This window comes from Camellia sinensis, chromosome 2 (assembly GCF_055761805.1).
Source record: "Camellia sinensis isolate YWXY chromosome 2, ASM5576180v1, whole genome shotgun sequence".
Classification (NCBI taxonomy): domain Eukaryota; kingdom Viridiplantae; phylum Streptophyta; class Magnoliopsida; order Ericales; family Theaceae; genus Camellia; species Camellia sinensis.
In genome coordinates this window covers 97947667-97974324 of record NC_138962.1, presented here as the reverse complement: position 1 = coordinate 97974324, position 26658 = coordinate 97947667, and the positions used below count along the sequence as shown (strand labels likewise).

The 26658-nt window shown below is 34.2% G+C and overlaps 1 protein-coding gene across 3 annotated transcripts; it reads left to right on the top strand.

Moving 5' to 3' along the window:
• Positions 1-161: 161 nt before the first annotated feature.
• Positions 162-25422, top strand: PES1 (Esterase/lipase/thioesterase family protein). 3 transcript variants are annotated; one of them, XM_028257475.2, is made up of 13 exons: positions 221-1518; positions 1735-1786; positions 3553-3608; positions 3773-3931; positions 4051-4155; positions 5231-5337; positions 7232-7353; positions 12420-12528; positions 16520-16650; positions 20994-21363; positions 23043-23156; positions 24626-24711; positions 24850-25422. In XM_028257475.2, exons 1-13 carry the CDS (start codon positions 1098-1100, stop codon positions 25148-25150), a joined length of 2133 nt encoding a protein of 710 aa, XP_028113276.2. In that variant the 5' UTR covers positions 221-1097; the 3' UTR covers positions 25151-25422. The 3 variants fall into 3 exon arrangements, with proteins under 3 accessions (XP_082771344.1, XP_028113276.2, XP_082771345.1); XM_082915219.1 differs by having other exon boundaries at positions 246-582; XM_082915218.1 differs by lacking the exon at positions 4051-4155 and having other exon boundaries at positions 162-1518.
• Positions 25423-26658: the final 1236 nt, after the last annotated feature.

Genomic DNA, 26658 nt, shown 5'->3' with positions numbered 1-26658 from the left:
CTTTTTTAGTGCATGTCAAACACCTACTAAATAGATACAAAATCCTATATTAGTACCAGCAATAGGAGTTGAGATCCTTTCCTTGAACTCTCTTCTTATCTCTCTACTTGCAGTAGTAGAGATGTACTATAAGTTGGTTCAACGATTCAGATTTGGGCTGAAAAAACAAATTTGAATTTATTTTATTATTTTTAAATTATCAAATCTAAACCGTTAGGTCAATTCAAAATATATCTCTACTGTTGCAATCAGGAAGGCAAAGAGAAAGTTTAAGGAGGGGATCTCAACTCCCGGCAACACAGCCGTAGAATGACCACCCGCTAGTCTCACCCAATCACCAAAAACCTGAAGACCACGCGTCCATATAAGAGCCTTTCGCTTCAAAACTAAGATTCGTAGGCTTCTGTGGCTGAAGACAAAACAAGGGATACCAAGAAACACGGCAGAGAGAGAGAGAGAGGGGCAATGGATTATGGGGGGCGTTCTAACAGAGCAATCTTTCACAAAACGACCCCTAATCACGGCTCATCATCCATCCATTTTCGCTACCAAACGAAAAAAACCACCGGCTTCTTCCACAGGGTCGTACACTAGCACTCTTTCATTTGCTTTTGTTGTTTATTCGTTTTTTAATTCCTTCTAATTTTCCCAACCATACGAACCCATTGCCCACTCCACTTTCTTGTCACATTTGACTTTTACCACACAAGCATATTCACATTTCATTTTCACACCCCACTTTTGTTTTCTTCTTCAATTTTCATATAAAGAAATAGAGGTGTACTGCACACTATGAATTTGTCATTTAAAATAATTAGATCTGAGAAATGATTTATATTTATATTTTTGTTTTTTCCTTCTCTTATCTCACTGACAGCACTTTAAATTATAAGTATTTTGTAATGGGTATTTTTAAGTACACAATAAACTGTGACAAAGTAAAATAGTATAGATAATTGCTTTTAGTTAGATTATCCAGGGTAGTTGCTTATTGGAGCTAGTTCTTAATATATGTATATATACATGTATCATAGCTGACTCTGAAATTCTGAATCTTGCAAAGGGGTGTAAGTTTCAAGCAGTTGTTTATTAAGTCAATGGTGTCAATTGTGAAAAATTTCTGGGTATTACCTTATTTTGCATTAAATTCAGAGAACAAGTACCGGCTTCGAGCTCGAGTTGAGAGTTCAGGTAGTCAGGATTCAGTGGTGTTGTCTGCAGATTCTGTTAGAGTTAATGGGTTTTCTTCTGTTGGGGAGAAAGAGAGACTTGGGTCTTTGATTGGTGTAGGGAATGGCCGGTTGGGTACAATAATTGGTGAGAATAAGAAGGGGGAAGAGGATGTTTCAGAAAAATTGGAGGCCTTGTGGGATGATGGGTATGGTAGTAAGACTGTCAAGGATTACCTTGATAATGCCAAGGAAATTATTAAGCCTGATGGAGGGCCTCCCCGGTGGTTCTGCCCTGTGGAGTGTGGGTGTCCTTTGAAAGATTCGCCTGTTCTTCTGTTTTTGCCCGGTAATCACTGTTTGAGCACTGGGTTTGAACTCCAATAGTAGAATAGTAGTCCAGATTTGCTGAATTTATAATGACATAGATCAATGATTAGATTTTGGTATATAAATTTCTTGGCTTTTAAGAAGTCAATTTATTCCATGCTATTTGATTACTGTTTTCTTTAAGAAGATTTTATGGATATGTTTCTTGTTTCTTATGTGGTATTTATTCATGCAGGAATGGATGGTCTTGGATTGGGCCTTATTTTGCACCACAAAGCTCTTGGGAAGTGAGTTTAAGTATTGTTATGTTTAAGCAGTACAGTAGAATCTATCTTACTTATGTGGATGTGGTTTTCCTTGTCTTTATTTTTAATTTTGATATGATATGTGCTAATTCTTTTGCTTATGAATCAGTAGTTGAGTCAAGAGTTTGGATAAGAAATGTTTTACGTTCCGTTGGTCTGGGAGTTTGTATGAGTATCCTCAACATAGTGAACTTGAATATTGTTGTTGTTTCTTTTAGATGATATCAAAATGCTCTTTTCAATTCTGTACCTATACTCTGCTATCCAAGTCTTTTTAAGGCATGTTTGATTGACATGATTAGAGTATGAGATTTAATTATTAATCCGTGGGCCCAATAACAAATTTGTAAGATTATTAGTAACGGAGTAGGAGTGAGATTATATATCTTGAGAGAAATAAAATAAAAAGACTATTTTACGCTTGACTAAAAATTAAAACACTTATTATTTTTATATACTTTTATATTTTAGAAGGTTAAAAATAATTTTTAAAAATTTAAAAATATTTTTTTGATATTTATTTTATCAAATTAGTTTATATTTAAAAAAAAAAACCAAACATGGCCTTTCTATTTTGTATTTTTATTTTGTTTTTATTTATAATTTTTTTCAAAACCACATTTATGAAATTTTTTTGATAAAGCAAAGATTATGAAGAAACATTGATGGAGGGTGAGATTGGAAAAGAAGATAAATATAGTTGTAGTCCTACATTCATATGTTTTCTTATCCAATACAAATCAAATAATGGATAAGAGGATAATTTGTCCTATAAATCTAATTGGATAGTGAATACCACACTAATATCATGGGATTATTAATACGTGCATTATTAGTCTTGTGAATTAAACATGGCCTTACAGTACTAATAGTGTTTGGTTTTTTTTTCCGTTGTGCTAATTTCATTGCTTATTCTTGTTAGTGACATAATTTTGAGATAGTGTGTTTGGTTTCAGTTTTCTGAATTTAGTTTTCTAAAAATTGAGTTTTTTATTTTTCGTGTTTTTTATTTTATTTTTTTTTAGTGAATATTTTTAAAATTTTAAGTAATTTTTTTATTTTTTTAGATACACATTTAGATATATCTAAATAGTAAAATATTTGTAAAAAAATATTTTTAAAAATTAATAAATACACAAAAATATGAAAAATGTACTTTTTTTTTTTGTTGGTATATTTGTATTTTTGGTATTTAGTGATTTTTTTAAACATTTTTTTTCACAAATATTATACTTTTTAAGTGTATTTATGTTAGATGTGTCTAAAAATTTTAAAAAACAATTTGCTTAAAATATTAAAAAAATTCAGTGAAAACAAAAAAAATATAGAAAACGAAAAAGTAGAATTTTCTGAAAAATGAATACTAAAAACTGAAACCAAACAGAGTGATAAAACTAATTAAAAGCTCCAAATATGTGTACATATGTATGTGTATGAAGTAAGTATATATGTGTATAAATACATGTATGAATGAAATGCCTATGTATCATTTATGATATATGTAAAGCAAGTATTGGTTAGGGCTTGATTTATGCTTGTATTGCAATAGAAGTTCTTAATTTATTCTGTTTCATTTTTCTTGGGTCCATTGTGATAGAATCTGCATATATGCTGCTCCAAGAAATTTCCTGTCTTACAATTGCATTGTTCTGTTTGAGTGATACTATGATGATGGAAATTCATGTATAGTTTGGTACTTTTTGATTATTTGTAACCCTAATTCTAATATAGGATTGCTTTGAATACAGAGCTTTTGAAGTTCGGTGCCTGCATATTCCTGTTTATGACCGAACACCATTTGAAGGTCTTAAACTTCTGTAACTTTTAAATATCTTTATAAGTATTTCTTTGTGCTGCACTGCTGCTTATGATAGTTCATTTGTGCTGCTGATATATCTAAATAATGTTGTCCACAATTTTTTCAGATCCTCTTCAAATTAATTAAAATTTACATTTTATTGCGTGTAGACTTGGTGAAATTTGTGGAAGAAACTGTGAGGCTCGAACATGCTTCATTTCCAAATAAGCCAATTTATCTGGTGGGCGATTCCTTTGGGGGATGCCTAGCACTTGCTATCGCAGCTCGTAATCCAACCATTGACCTGGTAGTAATATTAGCCAATCCAGGTCAGCTTTCAGATAGAGAATTTAAGCATTTCATTGTGATTTTTAGAGGACATTTATGGTTGCCCTTCTGGTTGGCCAAATTACTGCTGGTAACTAATGTACTCAATTATTTGTTTTAGCGAGTTCATTTGGCAGATCACAGCTGCTACCTTTGTTCCCACTCCTGGAGGCTATGCCCAATGAACTTCATATCACAGTGCCTTACCTTCTTAGCTTTGTTATGGGTATATGCTCTGTTGTTTTAAAATTTTTTATTGGTATTCCCAATATTTGTGACTTGAATTTGAAGAAATTCAAATTTGTCTGCTGCTTGCAATTGTGGCATCCTTGTTAAATTGCCTATTTGGATTTGATAAAACAATCTAGCACTGTGATTATATGTGCCTAAACTGTCAACTTGACTGATTTCTTTCACATCATCTATTCATAATAGTCTTGCACTTTGCTCATCAACATGACCTTTAATGGTTCATTGAATAAATTTTAAAGCCTGAGCTTCATTCAGATATGTGGTTATATGTGTAAATCAGTAACCAATTATACCTATGAGAACATTAATGATTTGTTCCAGTCATGAAAAAACAAGCAGTTGGCCTCAAGAAGAACAACTCTGGCCAAATTTGACTGCAAGTTTTAGAAGGATGGGCTCAATGCGAAGCGGCCAAACCAAACCCAAGCTGTTTGAAAATGTCTGGGAAGCGAACATTAAACCAAACTCTAAATTACCTTGTAAATTAGTGTTACTAGTACAACATAATTATATTTGTATAACTGACTCAATTATAGTTAATAAACACATAATACACAGGATCTGTTAGTTATTTGCACTACAATTTATAATTTTTTTATTTTTTATTTAACTTCGCTAACCAAAGACTTAGATTTTCACTCAGATTTGCAAGAGGTAGTATTTTGGTAATTTTTAGCTTTGCTAAAAAAGGGCTAGGGGTTGGCCATGGGTCAAGTTTTGTTATCGAGTTATTACATGTGATTTTAGTTAGGTTTAGAATATTCTAGTTGTTGAAACTTTGTTAATTTTTTTTTATTTCTTTTTATATTTTGAGTCATAGTCCTAGTAGAATTCGGAGAGCCCAGCAGCCTATAAATAATTATGTAACCCTCCTATTTAATGGAAGAGTTGTTTTATGAATTTGTATGAAACTTTTTCATTTTGGATTTTGTGAATTTGTATGAACTGTCCCTAACATTTTACCCAACATTAACTATTGTTAGTTAGTGCAACCTTCAGCAGTTCTTATTTATTCTTACTGAGGTATAGCTTTACTTATATTGCATCAGGTGATCCGATGAAGATGGCAATGGTGAGCATCGAAAATACACTTCCTCCTCCTGCAATCCTTGAACAACTATCTGGCAATCTTACTGCTTTGCTTCCTCGCCTTTCTGTAAGAATCACTTGTGCTGAATTACATTTTTCCTTGAATACTGATTCCCTGTTGCATGAAATCTTTTTTCAATGCAAGTTGTTTCATTTTCTGTTTTAGTTATTTCTCATTAGGTCAATGTACGTTTGTCAGTGAAATTTCTTGAATGTTTTACTCAAGTATGGTACCAAAGATTTTGTATATCAGGCGCTAGTTAGAATTCTGATTAACTTGTTATATGTTTCTTCTGAAATCTTCAATTTGTTACTAGTACTAATTCAGTATTTTTACTGTACCGCATCTTCTTATTTCAGTTTCCCACCCATTTTCAATAATGTATCATTTATTTATACAAAATATTGTGATATGAGTAGTGGCAAGGTATGACTGAAATGTGATGCAAAGGAATGTGCACAAGGTTTTGGAAGTAAATAGAGTGAATGCAATGCAATGTAATGCTGCAGGAACTGATAATCTCCATAGATATCTGTATTCATTGCTCTACTTTTATTCGCCAGTCAACACATTATTATGTCGGTCAGCATGTCCAATGATGTGAATGACCATGGTCCTCAATGATTTGAGATTAAAGTTAGGGGTAGTTCTGGAAATTCAATCAAGTAGTTGTACCCTTTGTTTTTTTTTTTTTTTGCATGATTAATGCAGTATTTTGATATCTTACATCCGTTCAAGTAATTCAAATGTTGTTTAAGAAGGCTTTGTATCTTCAGTGATTAATAACAATTTTTGGTTCATTACATTAGTTATTAGTTTATAAGCATAACTAGATATCTATTTTGGGTATGTCTTTAAGATCAATCAACTGTTAAGAAAGATTCAACAATAATTTTTGGTGGCATTTGCCATAAAATGGATATGTAATTGAAAGTGATCTAATAGTTTGGATATATCTTTGTGATATCAAAGTGATATCTTGGCTATCTACAAGGTTCAGCAAGGGACAAGGGGAACATATATTTGTAGCAAAATATGTTGTGATGTCACTCTGCAATATGGAAGTGATATATTAACATCAAAGATAAGATAAATTTGGTGCAAAATTTTATGTATATTGGGTAGAATATGATGTTGATGGTACTCTTAAAAATTGAGAGAGTTGTTTATCATCGTTATCATCGTGACGCAGATCGAAAAGAGTTGGGGAAAGTAAAGTAGTTGTCCCCTCATTAAGACTGGCATCATGAAGTAGGTAAGTTTTGTAATCTTTGTTTCTAGTAGTGTCTGCCAGAACCAACCCTCGTAAAGGCATGGCTTTCTCTCTCCCTCTCTTCCAACCTCTCATCCCCCTCCATTCACCTTCCCCTTGTACCTGCAAAGCTAGCTTAGCGGCTTTATTCTTTTGTTGGAATTTGTATATTTAATATAGTTATCATATCAATTTTGATTGATATTATTGATACACTTGGTATTGTGCATTTTTCATACTCTATACACTGCATATTCTTTACATTTTCACTTTACTTGCAATATCCTGGAACCTCCATGTGTGCATTTTTATTTGTAATCTCTTGAAACAATACTGCTTAGTAAATGCAACCTGGCACCTACTGATGTAATAAAACTGTGCTGCTCTTTCTCATTAAAATAGTTATTCTGTGCCACAGAAAAATTCTCTTGGAAACAAGTGTTGTTTGTGGAGGCAGTCTATCTTGCCTTCTTGCTTTGTTATTTTGCTGGGGAATGAATCCTACCATTATTGGTGAAAGGGCCCTGATGGATATAGTAGAACTTTTGAAGTGAATGTTCTTAGAACTAGATTAGTTAAGTTGAGCTGGCCCAAAAGCCTGAACCTGATGATGGTGAACAAATACGTTGCCATATTGACCAACTTTTTTACCAATGCTCATACTTGTGGCTGCTATTCTCACTTTAAATTTCTTCATTTTCTTGCCAGGGCTTGGCTGATATTATTCCAAAGGACACTCTTCTTTGGAAGTTGAAGCTGCTTAAATCAGCTGCTTCTTATGCTAATTCCCGTCTCCATACCATTACAGCTGAAGTGCTCGTGCTTGCTAGGTTACTTTTTTTTCTGTAGCCTTTTGGTGGATCTTTCTGATATTTCTTATGAATGAATATATGTTAGGCGAGATTAAATTAACTGCAGGAGCTTAAAAATTCTAAATTTAGACTGTTATATTTTAATGAAATAGCAGTTGACCCGTACAATGCACGCGTTATTTTTTTTTTTCAAAAAATATTTGATGATACAATGTACGTTATAAAAGATTAAAATTAAAGTATGATTTTAATTATTTATTTTGATAATATTGGTGCTATCGTTTTATAAAATTGTTACTTTAATACTTATATATATATATATATATATATATATTAATTTTAGTTAAATTATTTGTGTATTTTGATAATTTTAGTTTTATCATATTGTAAAAGTGTAATTATCATATAATAATTTTGTATGATATATATTAAATTATAAAATAATAAAATAAATACTCATTTTGATATTAAAAATAATAGTTAAATTAGAAAAAGAATTAGTAACATAAAATTAAAAGTAATGCTAACTATTTAATATTCTTTTATGTTCATTTGGAAAATAAAAATATGCAAAAATAGAAATAATATAAAATTTATTTAAAAAATTAAATATAATATGTTGTAGTTGGATTATCATATAATGATTTTATATGATATATATATATATATATATATATAAATATATATATTAAATTATAAGATTATAAAATAAACGCTCTTAATTAAATAAAAATATCAACTATATAAAAAAAATTCAACAACGACTAACTAAAAAAGAATCACATAATAACATTTAAACCCAAAAAGAAAAAATAATGAAAACATCCAAGCTATAGATACATCTTAGTGTGTGAATTGATTGATTATCTGTAATATGATGTCTAAACATAAAAGAACTTACTGTTCAATAATTGAAAAAGTGACTCAAGTAGTAAATCCAAACTTTAAAGGTTCTTCGAGAGTATCATTGTTGTGCAAGTTTTTCCTCCTGTGAGTTGTGATTGTATAAAATAATGTATGAAAAGAAGTATAATTTCATATATAGAATCACTATAAAATTTAAATGACAAATCCGTAATATAGCATTAGTATTGGGTATAGAATAATGCATGGCAAAATAAGTTTAAAAAAAAAAGAAAAAGAAAGGCAATTTAGCATTAAAAAAAATCCTAATATCTTTGAAAGAATTAAGAAGAAAAACATGAAACGCAAAATTGGTATTGGATTTGAGGATTATCTCAATTTATGGTGAAAAATATGTGGATAAGAAATATTTGTCAAATTGAGTCCATATAAAATAGGTAAAGTTAGCATAATTTAAATTAGGTTTGGATTTGTGTTGAATTTTATATGTAATTAAGAAAATACATGTTGACGTGGCTCTTAAGAAAAAAGGAAACGCTTATAATGTGTCACCTAAACATGAGAAAAACACTACTTCTAATATATATATATATATATATATATGACGTCTATATTCTTTGTAGCGGTACATAACTAATCATTTGTATTCTTAGATTCTAATGAACTTATGTTGTCTGAGCCACAAATATATAACACTTGAGGTACTCATAGTCCTTAAAATTTGATGGTGATGTTGTGTTTTATCTTCATAATTACCCTGCTGCACACTTTCCGTTGCTCTAGATATTTTCACATTTTTTGGGGTATTTTTAACACTTTTCATTACACCCTGTTCTAGATTGAAAACTACTGCATTAATGGATTAAATTAGGGCCTGTTGATGCTTATACTTCAAATAATGTAAATACTCTTCAGTCTTCACTAATTGGTTGCAGAAAATGTAGAATAATCTCTCTACAATTATCTCAATGACTGGGTTTCCTATGCCTTGTTGAGAAGTTGTTCATCGCATCCATATTTGGTTCTTGGCACTTGGTTGCATGCATCAGTCTATTGCAAAATGGAAGTGCAATTTTTATTTTCTAAAATTATTGTGCCCTGCATGATCAACATAAAATACAGATTGTCTATGCAATAATAATTTTAAATGGCATACATATGTTGTTTGCAAGTCAACATACTTTTTCCTGTGTAACACGATGTAGTATTTAATACTTTGAGGCGTTGTTTGATTAATAGGATTAATAGTGAAATGATTAATAATCCCATGAATTAGTGTAGGATTAGTTATCCAATTAAATTAGTGAGATAACTGTTAGAATTTCCCATCTTTACCTTCACCTACTCCACTACACACTCCACTTCACCTACCTCCACTTCACCGCACACTCCACTTCACCTAACCCACTATCACCTCCACTACACCTACTACCACATTTTCTTCTATATATAGATTGTATAGGAATTGTAATCACATCAATCTATATCAATCAATAATAATACATCAATTTATTTTTTTACATGGTATCAGAGCAAGGTTAACAACCTAGTCATTCTACTTCACCGGCGGGCGGCAGTCTCGCCTTGGCCGCCCGCCGGACCTCTACACATACCTTCCATCAGATGTTTTCCCATTCACTGCAACAAGCTCGGTGTCGAAAACAAGTGTTGCACCACCTGGAATGGTGGGTTGCGACCCCTGCTCTCCATAACCAAGTTTTGCAGGTATTTTCAACTTGCGCTTCTCTCCTATGCACATGCCCAACAATCCTTGGTCCCATCCTTTAATCACTTGACCACTGCCAAGTTCAAACTCAATTGGGTCACTCCTTTCAAAGCTGGAATCAGATCCATCTGTGAGTTTACCCCGATAATGTACTTTGACTCTATCACCTTTGTGTGCCTGAATGTCACAAGTTTTCGGCTTATACTTTACACCGATCTGTAACTCCGTAACATCTCCGTCCTCTTCGCCAAGTCCGGCTTCGCCACTTGCGCCATCGATCACCGACGCTTCATCAACCACGATAGATGGTAGTTTCTTCTCTGTCGCAATAACAACTCCATTAGCAGCTTTAATCCCTAAAGATGTTTGGCCAGATCCATCAGCTGTTAAGGCATGTTCAATTTGAACAAACTTCCTCGAAGGGCTGAATGTGGTGAGAGAGAGAGAACACCACTTTTTTCTTTTACTACTTTGTTTATTTATTTATTTATTTATTTTATCTCTTCTTTTTTAAACAAAAAAAAAAAACATAATCATTTCTCCCACATGCACTTTATGATCCAAACTTTTTCTTAATCAACCCACTCCCTCTCTCTCATGTTACTTTTTCTCTCCATCAGACCCACGCCTATGCTTTCTACCTTAATATATTTTTATTTAAAATTATTATTATTATTATTATTACAAAAAAAAAAAAAAAAAAAAAAAAAAAATCAAACCCATTGCCGGTTTTCACACAACCGTGGGCCACGAAACTTTTTTTTTTTTTTTTCATTATTATTTCTTTGCCAAAAAAAAAAAAAAAAAAAAAAAAAAAAAAAAAAAAAAAACCAAACCAATTTACTATTTGCACAACAACCCATATTTTTATTCATCTCAGGGATCAACCCCGATCACAATTTTACAAAAAAAAAAAAAAAAAAAAAAAAAAAAAAAAAACAACCAAAACAAACAACCAAAACCCACACCCACAGTGGGATTTTTCTTCTCTACTCTGCTGCAAGTCTCTTCTTCTTGCCTCCGTCCTGGGCGGCCCTTGACGGTGTTGCCTCCGTGTTTTCTACGCCACCAAGCACGTTCACTCCCCCATACTCCTCCACTGCAGCATATGGAGGACCTCCAAATCGGAACATCACGGTGGCCTTCCGCTTCAGCTCCTTATTTTCCGCCTTCAGCACACTTATCTCTGCTCGCGCATCCTTATACATGCGCTGGAGCAGAGCCAGTTGGCCGTTCAAATGCTGCACCTCATTTGTCCTACTCTGCAGCCGGTTCGACAAATTTGTAACCGCAGTCATGGTTTCCACACATGACTTCAGTGTATATTGATTGGCTTCAATATCTGTTTGCCCTGCCATTTTTTGCTCCACAGACCGCATCGGAAAGTTCAACGGAGTATACCCAGTGGTGTTTGGTTGAGGTTCCAGTGCCACCGCACCAGTTCTCTCTCTCGTTGACTCGTTGAGGTCGGGAAAGAGGGTGAGCAGTCCACGGGAAGACGAGGACGAGGCCATTTTTCTGGGCAACAGAGTGTTACAGCGTATTACAGAGTTTCTCTCTCAGCACAACAGTGTTACAGCCTCTCTCTCTCAGCACAACGAAGAGTTTTACAGAGGATTTCGCAGTTTTTTTGCTTCTGCCTCGGCCTCAGGCTCTGTCATGGTTAAATAGCCGAGGCAGCCACGCGCATCGCGCGCCTCTTGCCGCCCGACACACTGGCACGCCTTTTCATGGCACATCTTTTGATAAAATGGACACGCCTTTTGATGGCACGCCTTTTAATGGCACATCTTTTGATGAATTAGGCACGCCTTTTTATGGATTGGGCACGCCTTTTGATGGCACGCCTTTTTGAAAAATTGGGCGCACCTTTTGAGGATGCGATTTTTTAAAGGGTCCGACAAGACTCAGTAAACTTTACCTTCACCTACTCCACTACACACTCCACTTCACCTACCTCCACTTCACCGCACACTCCACTTCACCTAACCCACTATCACCTCCACTACACCTACTACCACATTTTCTTCTATATATAGATTGTATAGGAATTGTAATCACATCAATCTATATCAATCAATAATAATACATCAATTTATTTTTTACAATAACCATTTATTATGTATTCATAATTTCTTTCATACTTGAAATTATGCTTCCCAATCCCTCTCAATATTAAAAATTCACCAATTTTGTCGGATTGAATTTTTGCCGTACATGTAATCTGGTTAATAAAATTTGCTATCAAACATAGGATTGTGAGTCCATTGACTAACAATCCTAGTCCAGTGCTATAATCCTACTAATCAAATATGCCTGAGTTGTAATTATGGTCATGTATCTTTTGGAAATTTTTTCTGTTTCATATATCCTGAAATTATAGTATTTTCTTTTTCCATTTTCCCAGTGTATGTTTTATACGTGGTAAATATTTTACTGGTACATTGTTATATCTTGATGCAATATTGCGATTGATGGTGGGTTTGCATTTCAGTGGCAAGGATAACATGCTTCCTAGTGGGGATGAAGCTAAAAGGCTCTCGAGGTCATTACGAAATTGCAAAATTCGTTATTTTAAGGACAATGGACACACTATTCTATTGGTAAGTGAGGATTTTAGCCCCTTTTGTTTCTCCCCTTGTTTTTGATGTTGAGACAGCTGTGCTTTTTAGAAGCTTCTTGTGGCATCAATTCGCTGGAATTGAGCATAAAAAATTTCGTCCAGATCCAGTGTGTTGTACTGTTTGCATGGAAACATAAATGCGTTCGAAATTGTTTGGAAAATTGACGGAAATGACAAAGAATTTGGAAATCTGTAGAAATCATTGAGTTACATAGTTGTTTTAACACTACGATCTCTTTAGGCAGTTCTGTGAAAGAAGTTCTCCTATAATTCTGTTGAATCCGAAGATTATTAGAATAATAGGAAAGAGGTAGAGAAAACTCAAAAAAGAATTATGTATTATTCATCAACTGAAAAGCTCTAAGGCTTACAACCATTATTTATAATGAAAGGGAACCCTAAATTGGGAAATAACCTATTAAGGCAATTCTTTGATTGACACGGCAAAATAAAGAAAATAAGAAAATTTCCAAAAAATGTAAATTTTAGTTAAGCTCAAATGTGGATACTAGAAAGGAAAAGAAACATTCTTGGAAAACCCTAGACCAAATCGGATTTTGTATAATTGACAATAGAAAACTTTACAAAAATAGCAAAAACGTGAAATTGAGCCCTAAATGATGGAATTCACACAAAATCCAATGGGGTCCATAGCGAAGTGATGGATCTTGATCTCTACCACATTTCCCATCACACCACCAAGTTTCACGTAATTCTGAGCACGCGCTATTTTACTAGTGTCGCTTGCCTTGCTTTCTCACATGCCTATCCATATGTTCCAGGATTGCATGGCCAAGTAGTCTGCATACTGTTTGTGCTATGCTATTTGTTCCTGCATAGTGGATCAAGAACTTAAGTTCGAGAGTATTACGTTACTAAAGTTCCTTTGACCACAACCTTTCCTAGACTTTTTTTATCTCTCTAGATTTGAAAATATCCTATTGCTTCTCTTTGGGTTCACAATTGTGGTGGCCAGTTTTGAAATTTTAATTTATCTTGTGTTCATGCAAAAACTTCGGATGATCATGTTAGCGATGAACTTCTGAACAATTGGCTTGATGGAAACATTTCGAGTTGCATTACAATGTCTTTTCCTAAAGACAGTATTTGTCTCTATCAGATGGTGTGCACCAGGTTAAACCAAATCCCCTTTTAGGATACAATGAAGCTCGACATCAAGATATTTTGTCTGCATTTGCACAAATGAATACAGATTAGAATACCTTCGTTAAAACGAAAGAAAGAAAACTGGTGTATGATATATTGTTTATACAGCATAACAGAATATCAGAAAGTTAATAAAGCTCTTGATCAAAATACTTTTGAATTATGGGGATCCAAATGGCTGGATTCTAGGCCTTTTTATAGACCTGTATGCACCTGATTGGATGGGTTGTGACCCTTGATGACACCTAATCAGGCTCGGATTCAAATCCGACCGCTGGATCAGACTTTTTGCGGTGCAGATCTTATCTCACACCAAGTGGTTGTAACAATTGGACTCACCTGATGACGATGATCGGGTGTCATCTGATCCATCTGATATGCGCTTACTCGATTAATCTCAAAGATGCTGAATGCTTATAATTTCTCTTTTTACTAGGCATTATAAAATATATATTTGAATTTCTCTGAGTTAGTGGTGTAGGACGAGTGTGTACAACACTTTCCAACTAGTAGTGAGCCCAAAACTAACGTGAAGCTGCAGTTGAGGCTCTAGTTTAGGGCTTGGATTGATAGTTTAGTTGGCAAAAGGTTGCAAAAATATGCAGGGTTTTGGGGTTTATAGGGGTAGAAAAAGGTTTGAAAATTAAAAGAGAGAGTTTTCTGTTTAGGGGTTAATTGTGAGGGCTTTGAATATTCCCGGTTACAGTAAGTTTGCAGATTTTTGAGGTCTATATGCTATCGTTTTAGGTTAAAGGAAGAATAAAATGGGCTTGCAAATAGTGATTGAAAGCAGTGAAACCAAAATTGGACAAATCTGGCTGAAGATCAAACAAAACTTAAATTTGTAAGAGAAAAGAAGAAAGAACATAGATATAGCAGTCACTCCTAGAACTAGGCATTACATCTACTTTTTCATAGGTATTACACCTAAGGTTAGAATTGTATCACACCATTCATAAGAAAGCTTCAAAATCTCTGCAACTTCTTTAAAAAGTTATTCTGTTGAATTATAAGCATTATGTGGTTTTTTTATAGACATTAGAGAAGTCCTACTTCTAATAAAATTTGACTACCTTTTTAACAAGACTTTTGACTTCTAAAAGTTATCTAAACCAAAATAATACCTATAAATAAGGATCGAATTGCATAACTTGAACCATGTGTCGACCCTTTACATCTCATGTCCAGAAAATTGTGAAATTACCAAAATACACCTAACCAATAAAACATTAGAAGACATAAAAAAGAAACCAGATTTGAACTCAACCCAATCGATCCTAAAATAGGACTCATCTAAGGTTAAAAACTTGTCCATACATGATTCCACTTGGTTCCAAATGAGTTTGGCAGAAGTGATGTAATTGGCAATGTGTTTTTTCCTTTCTGGTATGGGGTTATGACATTAAAGTGGAAATCATGCTCGTAGGCTATGAAGCACAGACACCTCTCTGGCGGTCACATACAGGTGTCCGACACGGACACATGTCGGACACACTCCAGACACGTGTCGAACACGTGGGACACACTAGGGACATGTTGAGGACATGCTAGGGACATGTTGGGGACACTCTGAGGACATGTTAAGCACACGTTAAGGACATGCTGAAGACTATTTTTTTCGTTTTTTTAAATTAACATTTTTTATTTTTTTACTAAAATAGCATATCTAGGCGGTGTTTGGGAAGTAGGTTGAGGAGGCTATTTTAGCCTCACAGCTGAAATAGCATAAAATCATATACAAAGAAAAAAGACCATGTGCCTTGACAGCACTGCTAGCTCAAGTTCAAATGTCCAAATTGCCCCTTGTGAACATTGAGATTCACACCAATGGATGGAACCCAAATACATTTCCCAAGTCACAGGGCAATGCCACGTCATTCAACAAGGACATACTCTTCTTAGGGGCATTTTTGTCATTTCATTGTTTAACATCATTTCAAACACATTTCTCAATACAACAATCCAACAAAAATTCAACCCATCTTCCTAAACACAAAAACTAAAATAGCTTTATTAAAATAGCCAAATAGCCAAAAAGCCTAAAAAGTAGCCACTTCCCAAACGAGGCCCTAAGGTTGATAAATTTGATAAAATTAAATATTTGACATAAAATACATATTAAATATTTAAAAATATGACATACAATAAACATATAAAATTATATGTTTTGCACGTGTCCACAACATGTCGTGTCCTGCATCTTTTGAAAATTTTCATGTCCGCGTGATCATGTTGCGTCACGTGTGCGTGTCTGTACTTCTTAGCTCATAGGTCTTAGAGTAGCTGAAGATAGAGGCAGTGGTAGCAACTAAATTTTATGTGGCTGATGATGCTCAGATTATTGTTATCTTTGTTAAAAATAGATCTCAAGGCACATCAGACTCTGAGAATACTCACATATGCTCCATAAGATTTAGATATTGCTCAGCGTTATTGCGTTTCTTGGGTTCATAGGTTAACTAGCATTAGGGGGATTCCGTAGCAAAGAAGCACACAGTTTTGGGGAGCTTGGGAATTATTTTTATTGTCCCCTAGTTTTCCATTGTGTTCTCTATATGTTTTTTATTTGTTATTTTTTTTAATCAGTTATAATTGACTTGATGACCTTGTTATATATTTTTTTCTCTAAATAAATTTCTGCTTCATGTCAGACAAGAAAATAAAAACTTGTTGCGCATCAAGCAATGCTTTTGGGAAACTTGTTGCGCTGTAACAAATGTTTCTCCGTGCAACATACCTTATACTTTGAGTGACTTGATTATGGATGCAGTGTAGCTTGACTGATTGCAATTTTATTGATGCAGGAAGATGGCGTTAATCTGTTAACTGTTATTAAAGGTACTTGCAAATATCGTCGTTCCAGGAGACATGATTTTGTCGCTGATTTTTTGCCTCCTAGTATGTCAGAATTCAAACAGACATATGCAAACTATGGGTAATTCAGCAAGTTAATCTACGGTGTTTTGTTGTTTTCCAAAAGTATACTGCTACTATGCTAGGGGTACAACTTGGTCGAATTAATCTAATCTATGATTGAACTTATAGAACTTTAAGAATGCACTTTTCATGAGGATTCCGGTGACACTGAACTTGCTAGCTATGGCTTTTTGCAACTATATCAGGTTTTCACATTTTATTTTCACTTTCATTAGCTGATAATTTTCTGAAGGGAAAAGTGAATGATTGGCATTAACAAAATTGGTGCTGATCTGATAATGTTAGTAAAATTTAATATCAGAAACAAAAATAAGCATGAGAAAAAAGAAACAAAGAAAGAAAGAAAATGAACAAGATAAAGATGAAGATGATGGGTTTGTAAATTGAAAAGATGAACCTGTGAGTACCATCCTTCTTTCATTTTGAAGTACCATTTATTTGCATAGCTTCACATCTATCACATCAGAAAGAAGAACATCAACTGAGAAGAGAACTTTAAGATTTAAACTTACCTAGTGTGGCAGCAAAGGACAGGCTCTATCTGTACTATTAAAAAAATGAAGAGGTTTTACCTTTAGACTCTATTTGTTTGACCTGAGAAATGAAGAAAAATGAATTCTGGGAAAATATTAGAATTTTTCATTGTTTGTGTTGTTTCAAATTCTTAAAAAAATGGAAAATCAAAATTTGTAGTTTGGAGGAAAAAAGTGGAAAACACAACGTAAGGATTTGAGAATTCAGTGATTGTATTCATCTCAATAGAGGTATATATAGCTGTTACAATGAGTATAAAAATGACATTTACAGAAATTAGGTGTAATCCTAATCAAACATAATCCTAAATCTAGGCCTAAATATATGTAATAGAATATTTGCAAATATTCAAATAAGGAAGGAATCAATGGACAATTAAGGGGGCTTCCTAACCCCCCCCCCCCCCCCCCCCCCCCCCCCCCCACAAACTCGAAGACCTACAAAGGATGGTTTGGAATGTAGAAGCTCATAGCAATGTCTATGAAACCCTTAGTGAAGAGATCAATGATCTGATCAACAGAGGGAACAAACTAAACGCGATGGTTACTAGATTATACTAGTTTATGAATGAAGTGATAATCAATCTCAATATATTTGGTGCGTGCATGGAAAACAAGATTGGCAGTCATGCATGTGTTGCTAAGGTTATCACAGTAGACCGTGAAAGGTGTGGAAAAAGGCAAGTGTAACCCGCAAAGAAGGTGCTTAATGCAAATCATCTCAGCACATACACAAGCTAGAGACTGGTACTCTGACTCAGCGCTTGAACAAGAAGCAGTAGGCTATTTCTTGGCACTCTAAGAGATTAGGTTTGGACCTCGGAAGATACAGTAGCCAGAAATGGATTACTGAGTATCAGGACATCCAACCCAGTCAACATTAGAGTAGGCGTGAAGAGCTAAAGTACTAGAGGAAGGGCATAAAAGCAACCTAAGACCTAAAATGCCTTTGAGATGGCGCAAAATGCGCTTAATAGCAACAAGTTGAGCGGTTTGAGGGGTACTCATGAACTAAGCAACATGGTGGACTGCAAAGGTAATGTCTGGATGAGTCAAGGTCATGCATTGTATAGAACCAACCAACGCATCGGAAATGGGATCCTCTTCTAGTGCAGAGAGTTGGGTTTTTGCACTCCATCATAGAAATGCAACGCAAAAGATCAACAGTATACTGAGATTTTGGGATAGATGTAGGCCAGAACCTAGTGAGGACACCTCAAGACCTAGGAAGTAATGAAGGGGGGCAAGGTCTTTTATCTCAAACTCGGTGCCAAGAATAGAAATAAATGAGGAGAGTAGAGACGACTCATTTCCGGTAAGCACAATGTTATCCACATACAACAAGAGAAGCATAACTTGAGATGAGCATCGATATACAAAAATAGAGTGGTCAACTCGACTTTAAGTGAAGCCATATTCGATAATAAAGGAGTTGAACTGTTGAAACCAGGTGTGAGGTGCTTGTATGAGACTGTAGATAGCCTTGCGAAGTTAGTAGAAATGATTAGGACTTTGGGGGTCGACAAACCATGCAGGTTGAGTCATAAAAACAATCTCTTGAAGAAATCCATGCAAAAATGTGTTCTTGACATCCAATTGTCGTAGAGACCAACCAAAAGAGACGACTAAAGCCAAGCTAATAATAGTACGAATGGTGATAGGCTTAACCACGGGGCTGAATGTTTCATCATAATCAAGGCCATGTTGCTGACGAAAACCTTTAGCCACTAAGCAAGTCTTGTAGCAGTCAATAGAACCGTTTGCTAAACGCTTAACCTAAAATACCCCCTTGCAACCATCTATGTTCTGATACGGGGAGGACGAACCAAGGTTCTAGTTTGATTTTTAAGTAAAGCATTAAATTCATCTGTTATAGCAGCCTGCTAGTCCGGATATTGAACACTTGAGAAAAACAAGTAGGCTCCTCACTAGAAGACGATATTTGAGACCCTCAACACACAAAAAGCTGCTGGAAAAAAAAAAACAAAAAAAACAAAAAAAACAAAAAAAACAAAAAAAACAAACAAACAAGAATAGGTAGAGGTGGAAGGTTGGGCCGTGAGACCCTCTGATACCATGTAAAGATTTGAAAATTCAGTGATTTTATTCAACTCAATAGAGGTATATATAGTTGTTACAATGAATATAAAAAAAGGCATTTACAGAAATTAGGTGTAATCATAATCAAACATAATCCTAAATCTAGGCCTAAATATATGTAACAAAATATTTGCAAATGTAGAAATAAGGAAAGAATCAATGCATAGCTAAGGAGCTGCCTAACACACAGCCTAGACTTTATTAAGGTGAGGGTGCCCTCACACTTATATACTTAATATTACTTTAATACTCAGGTGATGTGGGACTTCACTACACACCCTCCCTCACGCCTAGCGTGCTCACTCGGCAGCACCTACGGCATGCAGGCCATGGACACGCACCCTATCAATTCTTGAGTACTCCGACTCTAATACCATGTTACACAGTCTTAGGTAGAACTCATCCCAAAAGTTAGCTATTAAGGTGGGGGTGCCCTCACACTTATATACTTAATATTACCTTAGTACTCAAGCAATGTGGGACTTTACTTCACAATTATCAGCGTCATGAAGGATCCCCCAATTATTTCTCTTCAACAGTTATACCATCATGACTTTCCCACCTCTTCAGGTACTACTACTAGTTTCCCCTATCTCTATCTTAGCTTGTTCTGCCTTATAGTAATACCGATCTACCATCTTCAGTAGTTATCTAAAGTTCATCCGTTTTCTTTATCTGACCCATACTCTCTTCAGTCAACAATTCATCTTGCTCTCTCTGAACTTTAAATGTAATTTAAATTCAAATTATCTTTACACAACATGCTTGCTTAATTTTCATTTTTTTATGTGCTTTCTCACTATCTCTTCATGTGATATAAAAATATATCTTTTGTCACTTGCCGTACATTATAATTGTTGTGGTATTTGTCAGATTATTTCTTCTACTATGGAGTGTTTTCTCTCCCTACCTGTCTCGCTTTCTATATGTTAAAAAGAATATCTCCAAAATATTGTGCCTCTTATTGTAATAGCTTCTTTGTATCAATCTCAATACAATATTTATTTTTCATTTTGTTATTACAGTTAGAATATTTGGATACATAATTTTGTACTTCGGAATCCATCCAAACAACCAACAGCATAAAACAGTATAATCCATAAGCATTTTCTAGTGCTTTCTAAAGAAATTGGAAAAAATTTTGGAATTGCAAATGCTCATCCAGCCTAGCATTGTGGCGTGGGTTTGAGTCACATGAATCAACCTCTCTGGAAAAAAACAAAAAGTGTCGTTAAGACCTGCCTACCTACTACCTCTCCCAAATCCTAGTGTAAACGGGAGCTTTGTGCATTTGGTACAATCTTTTGAACAGAACCTAAAGGGAAGGGAAGGGAAAGAGTGGAAAATGAAGAATGGTGGAGGAGTTTGGATCATTTTTTTCCTGAAAGGTCCAAAGTGAGATAATACATTAACATTGTTCATTTTTAAGTTTTCTGGAATTTTATACTGTTAATACCATATATAATTCTTGCTTTTAATTGCATTTAATTATCACTGTTCAACACTATTCTAACACGGCAGTAATAGAACCACCTTTAAACTGATGTAATTTAATAAACCCAGATGTATAAGGGTTAATTGTTGTGGCCCTTAGGTATTAAGCCACAGATTTTGCATCCTGGCTGAAAACAGCCTGCCCGAGTTGTTCCCAATTGAATATTTTCATTTATTTTGCGGAAAACTGATATTACAACACAATGAAATGCAGATTGCTTCGCACTGTTACCAGTCCAGCAATGTTCTCAACTTTGGAAGATGGAAAGATAGTGAGAGGTCTATCGGGGGTTCCAAATGAAGGTCCTGTCTTATTAGTTGGTTATCACATGTTGTTGGGGTTTGAACTTGGTCCTCTTGTTGAAGAATTCTTGATGGAGAAGAATGTTATGATTCGTGGTATGACACACCCAGCATTGTTTACACACAGGGCTGAAAGTCGATCTCATGAATTTACCTACCTTGATTTGCTAAAAGTATTTGGCGCATTACCTGTCACACCAAGCAACCTTTTCCAATTATTTTCAGCGAAATCACATGTACTTCTTTATCCTGGTGGTGCCCGTGAAGCTCTCCACCGTAAGGTGTGTCTCTTTGATTCAATTTCACTACTATTTTGTAATCATATATGTTACCATCTCTTACCTTGCATTTTCACTGCATAATCATTCTTTTGCTTTCTCTCCCCCTCTCTCTGGCCTTAAATTTTTTGGCATCCTTGTTTACCTTTTTGTTGCTAGATGATTTAAAATATTATAGACAAAGGAGTACAATATTTCCTTTATTTTTTCTTTTTCTTTTTCTTTTATGCTTCACTTCCTATAAGTAAATCTGTGAATTTTAATTAATTTTTGCAAATGAAGCATTTTCTAGCTTACAAACAATGAGATTTGTGAAGTCAGTTGATATTCAAAGGAGCCCCCAACATCTTAGTTTTATGCTCTGTTATCGGAATCTTATGATTTATGATATGATTCACTATTCAATACATGATTCATTCCTAGATCGATACAAATCTATGGGTGAATCTATTTTGGATAGAATTGATAATGAATTGCACGATTCACAATTTCAATTCAAGATTCAATTCATGTTTTACGATTCATTCTACTCATAAAACTATTGTACCCTGTTTTTTTAAATTTTTGTTAGACATAATTGATGGAGCCAACTTCAAATTCCACTAACAAAAAATAAAGACCAGGCAATTGTGTTGATGATTCAATGCTTGGAAGGATTCAAGGACTTCTTTGGAACAAACAAAGTAACACCGAAGGAAATAAGCGAAAGAAATTTTATTGATCAAACTTTCAAAGTTTACAAGGGGAAAAAACCACAATTACAAACTAAGGTTTCTACTCCTAAGATTCCTAAGCTATGCTAATTTATTGTGAAGTTTTGTCAGGTCTTTCCCTTTGCATCTTTCTGTCCCTTTAATAGTCTTCAGGGCTGTCGATTAGCATCTGCTGGACACTCTCCCCCTTTGTTTCCACTCCCTAATCTTTTCTCAGAACATGGATGGACATGGCTGCTGCTTGTGCGGGGAATTTGCCACTTGTCACCCTGTTCTCGTTCTACTGTAACTGCTTGCCACTGCCTTCTCCACACATTCTATACTGACATCATGGTTCCAATCATGTCTATAAATCATTCACCTTGCACTGCCACAGGTCTTTTGCAACATGTCCCTTCCATCAAGTCCCACGTGTCATTTAAATCTTGCTTCCTTTAAGCCTGTTGACAGACTCTTTGTGTGAAAAATGGTTGCAAACAGATCCAACATAGTCCAATCCTCTCTCTCTCTCTCTCTCTCTTTGAGTGAAAATGTCCAAATACAACTTCTATTTGCAGTTAGTTTGAAAAAATCAATGGCTATGCATGATTTGTAGTTATTTTAGTGATCACATGGTTTTATAGATGCAATCAAATCCAGCCAAATTGGTCATTCTTGCAGCCAGATTCAATAATATCTCACCATTAAAAAATATGAAATCACACCAACGCAAGAATGAACATTAACCTGATATGGAACTTCAATTTGTGATTATTCTGCTTGTAAATTATGGATATCTGTTAATGATAACACAATGATTTATTAAGAGAGAGAATTGAGACAGAGAGGCCATCTGTTGCATGGCGGTTATGAGTCAGGCTTTTCATTTTTTGATGCTTGGAAATGAACACTAGTTTTATTAAGGAAAGCATTGGTTGTATTCGTAAAAACTCTAATTCGTGACAGTGATGGAACTTTTATGTTTGTCAGGGTGAAACATACAAGTTGTTTTGGCCTGATCAACCCGAATTTGTGAGGATGGCAGCAAGGTTTGGGGCTACAATTGTACCATTTGCAACTGTTGGAGAGGATGACATTGCAGAAGTAAGGATATTCTTTTGTTTTTACCAGACTTCTTTAGTAGAATTGGTACTATAGTTTGATTTGACATGTGCATCCACGTAAAGGTTTCATCAGCTATTCTTTTTCTTCTTCTTCTTTAATATTGCTAGTCTAAGGGTCCTTGTTCATTACCATTGTTAATTTTCTCATTTATGAAAAAGAAATGACAGTGCCTCAATTTGCTTGTGATATTCAAGAAACACTGACATGTCTACTAGTAAGAGTTGTTTTGTTAATTTGAAAAATAAAATAAAATTGGATAACATTGAAAGAAATAAATAAAATTGAATGATTTGATGATATTTACAATAAAGTAATGGAGATGCTTATGGTGACATTTGATTTTAAATAATTTAATATACTTTGTTGTGCTAATTTCTTAATATCTTCAGCTTTTGTTGTGGCTGGTTATTAACAATTTAATATGCTTGCAGAGCTCTAGTTCTAGGAAGTCTTAGGTTCAAGTTGTTATATCCGTTTGTTTGCCATTTGATTTTCTATGGTGCACCTTCTTTGTTCAACGGGGTGTGTTCATCAATTTGCCTTACATTGTGTAGGACAGGGTAGTCAGTCATGTTAGATAGTTTGATATGTATTGTTTGGTCTATTGCCCAATAGCTTAAATTTTTGTTGCTAATAATTTAGTAGTGATGATGAAGAAGAAAATGGTGTCAATAATTGTCTTAATCATAGTAGCTAGCGATGGTTAAAAATTTGATTCTGAGACAGTGAAGTAGTGGCAACATTAGATGGTGTTGAATCCAACCTCTTCTCCGTAATCTGATAAGAGACCTTTATGTGTAAGAGTTTATTACGTAGATGACTACTTAAGACATATGAGAAGATACTAAGGTGGTGTTTCAAAGTCCTCTCGGACTATAAAAGTCATTTTGAATAAATTTTTCCTGTTTGGTGAAGACAACAGAAAGTGATTCAGCCAAAGTCACGCGAGCCAAAGCCCATTTCAAAGAAGCTACCTAGGTTAGCTTTTAGAGTGCTTGCTGAATTGGCTTCTGGCAAAGTCAGCCGCCAACTTAAATGAATTTCTTAAATTTCCCATATTATCCTTCTTGAAACAAGTTGTCTATAATACCCTGTTATATCATAACATTTACAAATCATACCCTATAAAAGCATAAGGTGCAAGACTCTTATAGGTGGATCTTCTGCAGCACAATGCATATCTATGCTTATATGTATCTGCAACTTGGTGAGTAGTTTTTCTTTGTTCTATGCTTTTATCCTATCTCGTTTCAAACAATATGAAAAGTGATGTTTGGGTTCGATAGTTTTTCTTGAATGCTTGTTCACTATTTGTCCATTTTGTGTAATTTCTGTTGTGCATTAGATCTCTCTCTCTCTCTCTGATCATGGGTTCGCAATTAGCATTTTACTTATCTATTGTCCCAATAACCTTCTGGCTGGTGATGTCATGTATTTGGACGCTGCAGCTAGTTGTTGATTATGATGACTTGATGAGAATCCCCGTGGTGAATGATTACCTTAGGGAATTTAATCGAGACGGTGTAAGGTTGAGGTAATTACTCTTCATTTGGCAACATTTTGCTTATTTCTTAATATTTCCTCATACACTCAAATTTACATATTTGCATTCACTTTGAGTTAATTATCAAAGTTACATATACCAATACAAAACATGTTTTTCTGGTTATAGGACTGAAATGGAGGGGGAGATCGCCAAACAAGATTTCTATTTCCCCGGGCTTTTGCCCAAGATACCTGGCCGCTTTTACTATCTATTTGGGAAGCCAATACAAACAAAGGGAAAGGAAGCGATGCTAAAAGACAGAGAAAATGCAAAAGAATTGTATTTGCAGATAAAATCAGAAGTTGAGCGGAATATTGCGTTTTTAATTAAGAAGCGAGAGGAGGATCCTTACAGGGGCATTATTGAAAGAAGCATATATCAGGCAACTTCCGGGCCTATACAAAACATCCCAACATTTGAACCATGAAATACTGGTTAAATCATTTACACATTGTTTTATGCCCAACAATGGCAAACATTTTTTTTTCCCTTCTTGCTTTTTCATAAGGGTAATATAGGTATGATAGGTTTGTTCTTCATTGTAATTCAGGGGTAGCATTCTCAAAAAAAATAAAAATAAAATAAACATTAGAATAGAAGCATTGTTTTAAGTTGGTATGTAACATTATTACAGCAATGTGCCCGTAAAATGGAAGAAGATATGGTTTTAAGATATATATTTGGGAGGCTTCTCTTCAATACGTGCTGTTGGGTCTTGTGGACCCTATTATGAGCCTTGCTTTGATTATTTGAATCGTCGATTTTGTTTAACTATGCGTAGATCAATATTGAAATATGAAATTTCAAAAAAAAAAAAAAATTAATTTGATTTTTTAGTTAATTGAAATAATGAAACAGTATTTTTTTCATAAATTAAGCGCTTAAAATCGTCTTCGGTAATTTTGGATGAATAGATTTTGAAAAAAATATATGAAATAAAAAAAAAAGTCCAAAACAGATTATGGTACATAAAATTATGATCTATTGAAGTTTTAAAGAGATAGCTATTTGTTCAAGTTGTTTGCACACCTTAAGATAATTAATTGTTCAAATTGTTTATGGTGTTAAAAATTCAATAGCTTATAACTTTATTTTCCGAGTTTGTTTTGGATATTTTTTTATTTCATATATTTTTTTTTTAGATTTATCCATCCAAAATTGTCGAAAATGATTTTGAGTGATTACTTTTTGAAAAAATGCTGATTCACTATTTCGATTAACCAAACAATCAATCTATTAATATTTTTTTTTTTGAAATTTCATATTCAATATTAAACTTGTTTAAAAGATCTCTCGAAATTAAAAATTCACAATATCAATTTTGTTATAAACAAATTTGTAGGATTCGAGTTATGAAATTTTAAAATTCTATTTAACAGAAAATGCATGTTTTTATGAAAATACACAGGAGTTTAGCTCTCGGAGACATTGCCAAATAAGTTTAAAAATTGAATTCATGGCCTGAGCTCCCATGAAACTAACTTCACTCTTGCATTGAAGAAAATATAAGTATGACTTGGGTATTTATTAAGTTTGTTTGGGATATTGCAAAAAGTAAGAAAAAAAAAAATTGAATATGTGTTTTGTGTATGCGATATATATATAGAAAGTAGACCATGCAGAAGTGTTGATACTCAATATATTTATTGAAATATCTATACTTCATGAAAAATATAATTAAAAAAGAAAAAAGAAAAAAAGAGGAGGATAATAATGGCCCCGTTTGGTAGAGCTGTGGGAAAGTGATTATACCTTATACCTTAACAGCTTATAGTTTATAACTGTGAACATAAGCTGATTTTTGACTTATAAATTAAGCTTCTCCTTCCCCACTCAAAAAATAAGTTGATTTTTGACTTACAAAAAGCTATAAGTTATATTGTTAAGCTGAACCAAACACATCAAAATAGCTTAAATTAAGCTAAAAGCTGAAAT

Bases quoted from the DNA above. Each gene is read 5' to 3' on its own strand.
- PES1 (XM_028257475.2), top strand. From the start codon at position 1,098: ATGGTGTCAATTGTGAAAAATTTCTGGGTATTACCTTATTTTGCATTA. The intron at 1,519-1,734 runs GTAATCACTGTT...TTATTCATGCAG, and splicing joins TGTTCTTCTGTTTTTGCCCG to GAATGGATGGTCTTGGATTG. The intron at 12,529-16,519 runs GTAAGTGAGGAT...TTATTGATGCAG, and splicing joins ATGGACACACTATTCTATTG to GAAGATGGCGTTAATCTGTT.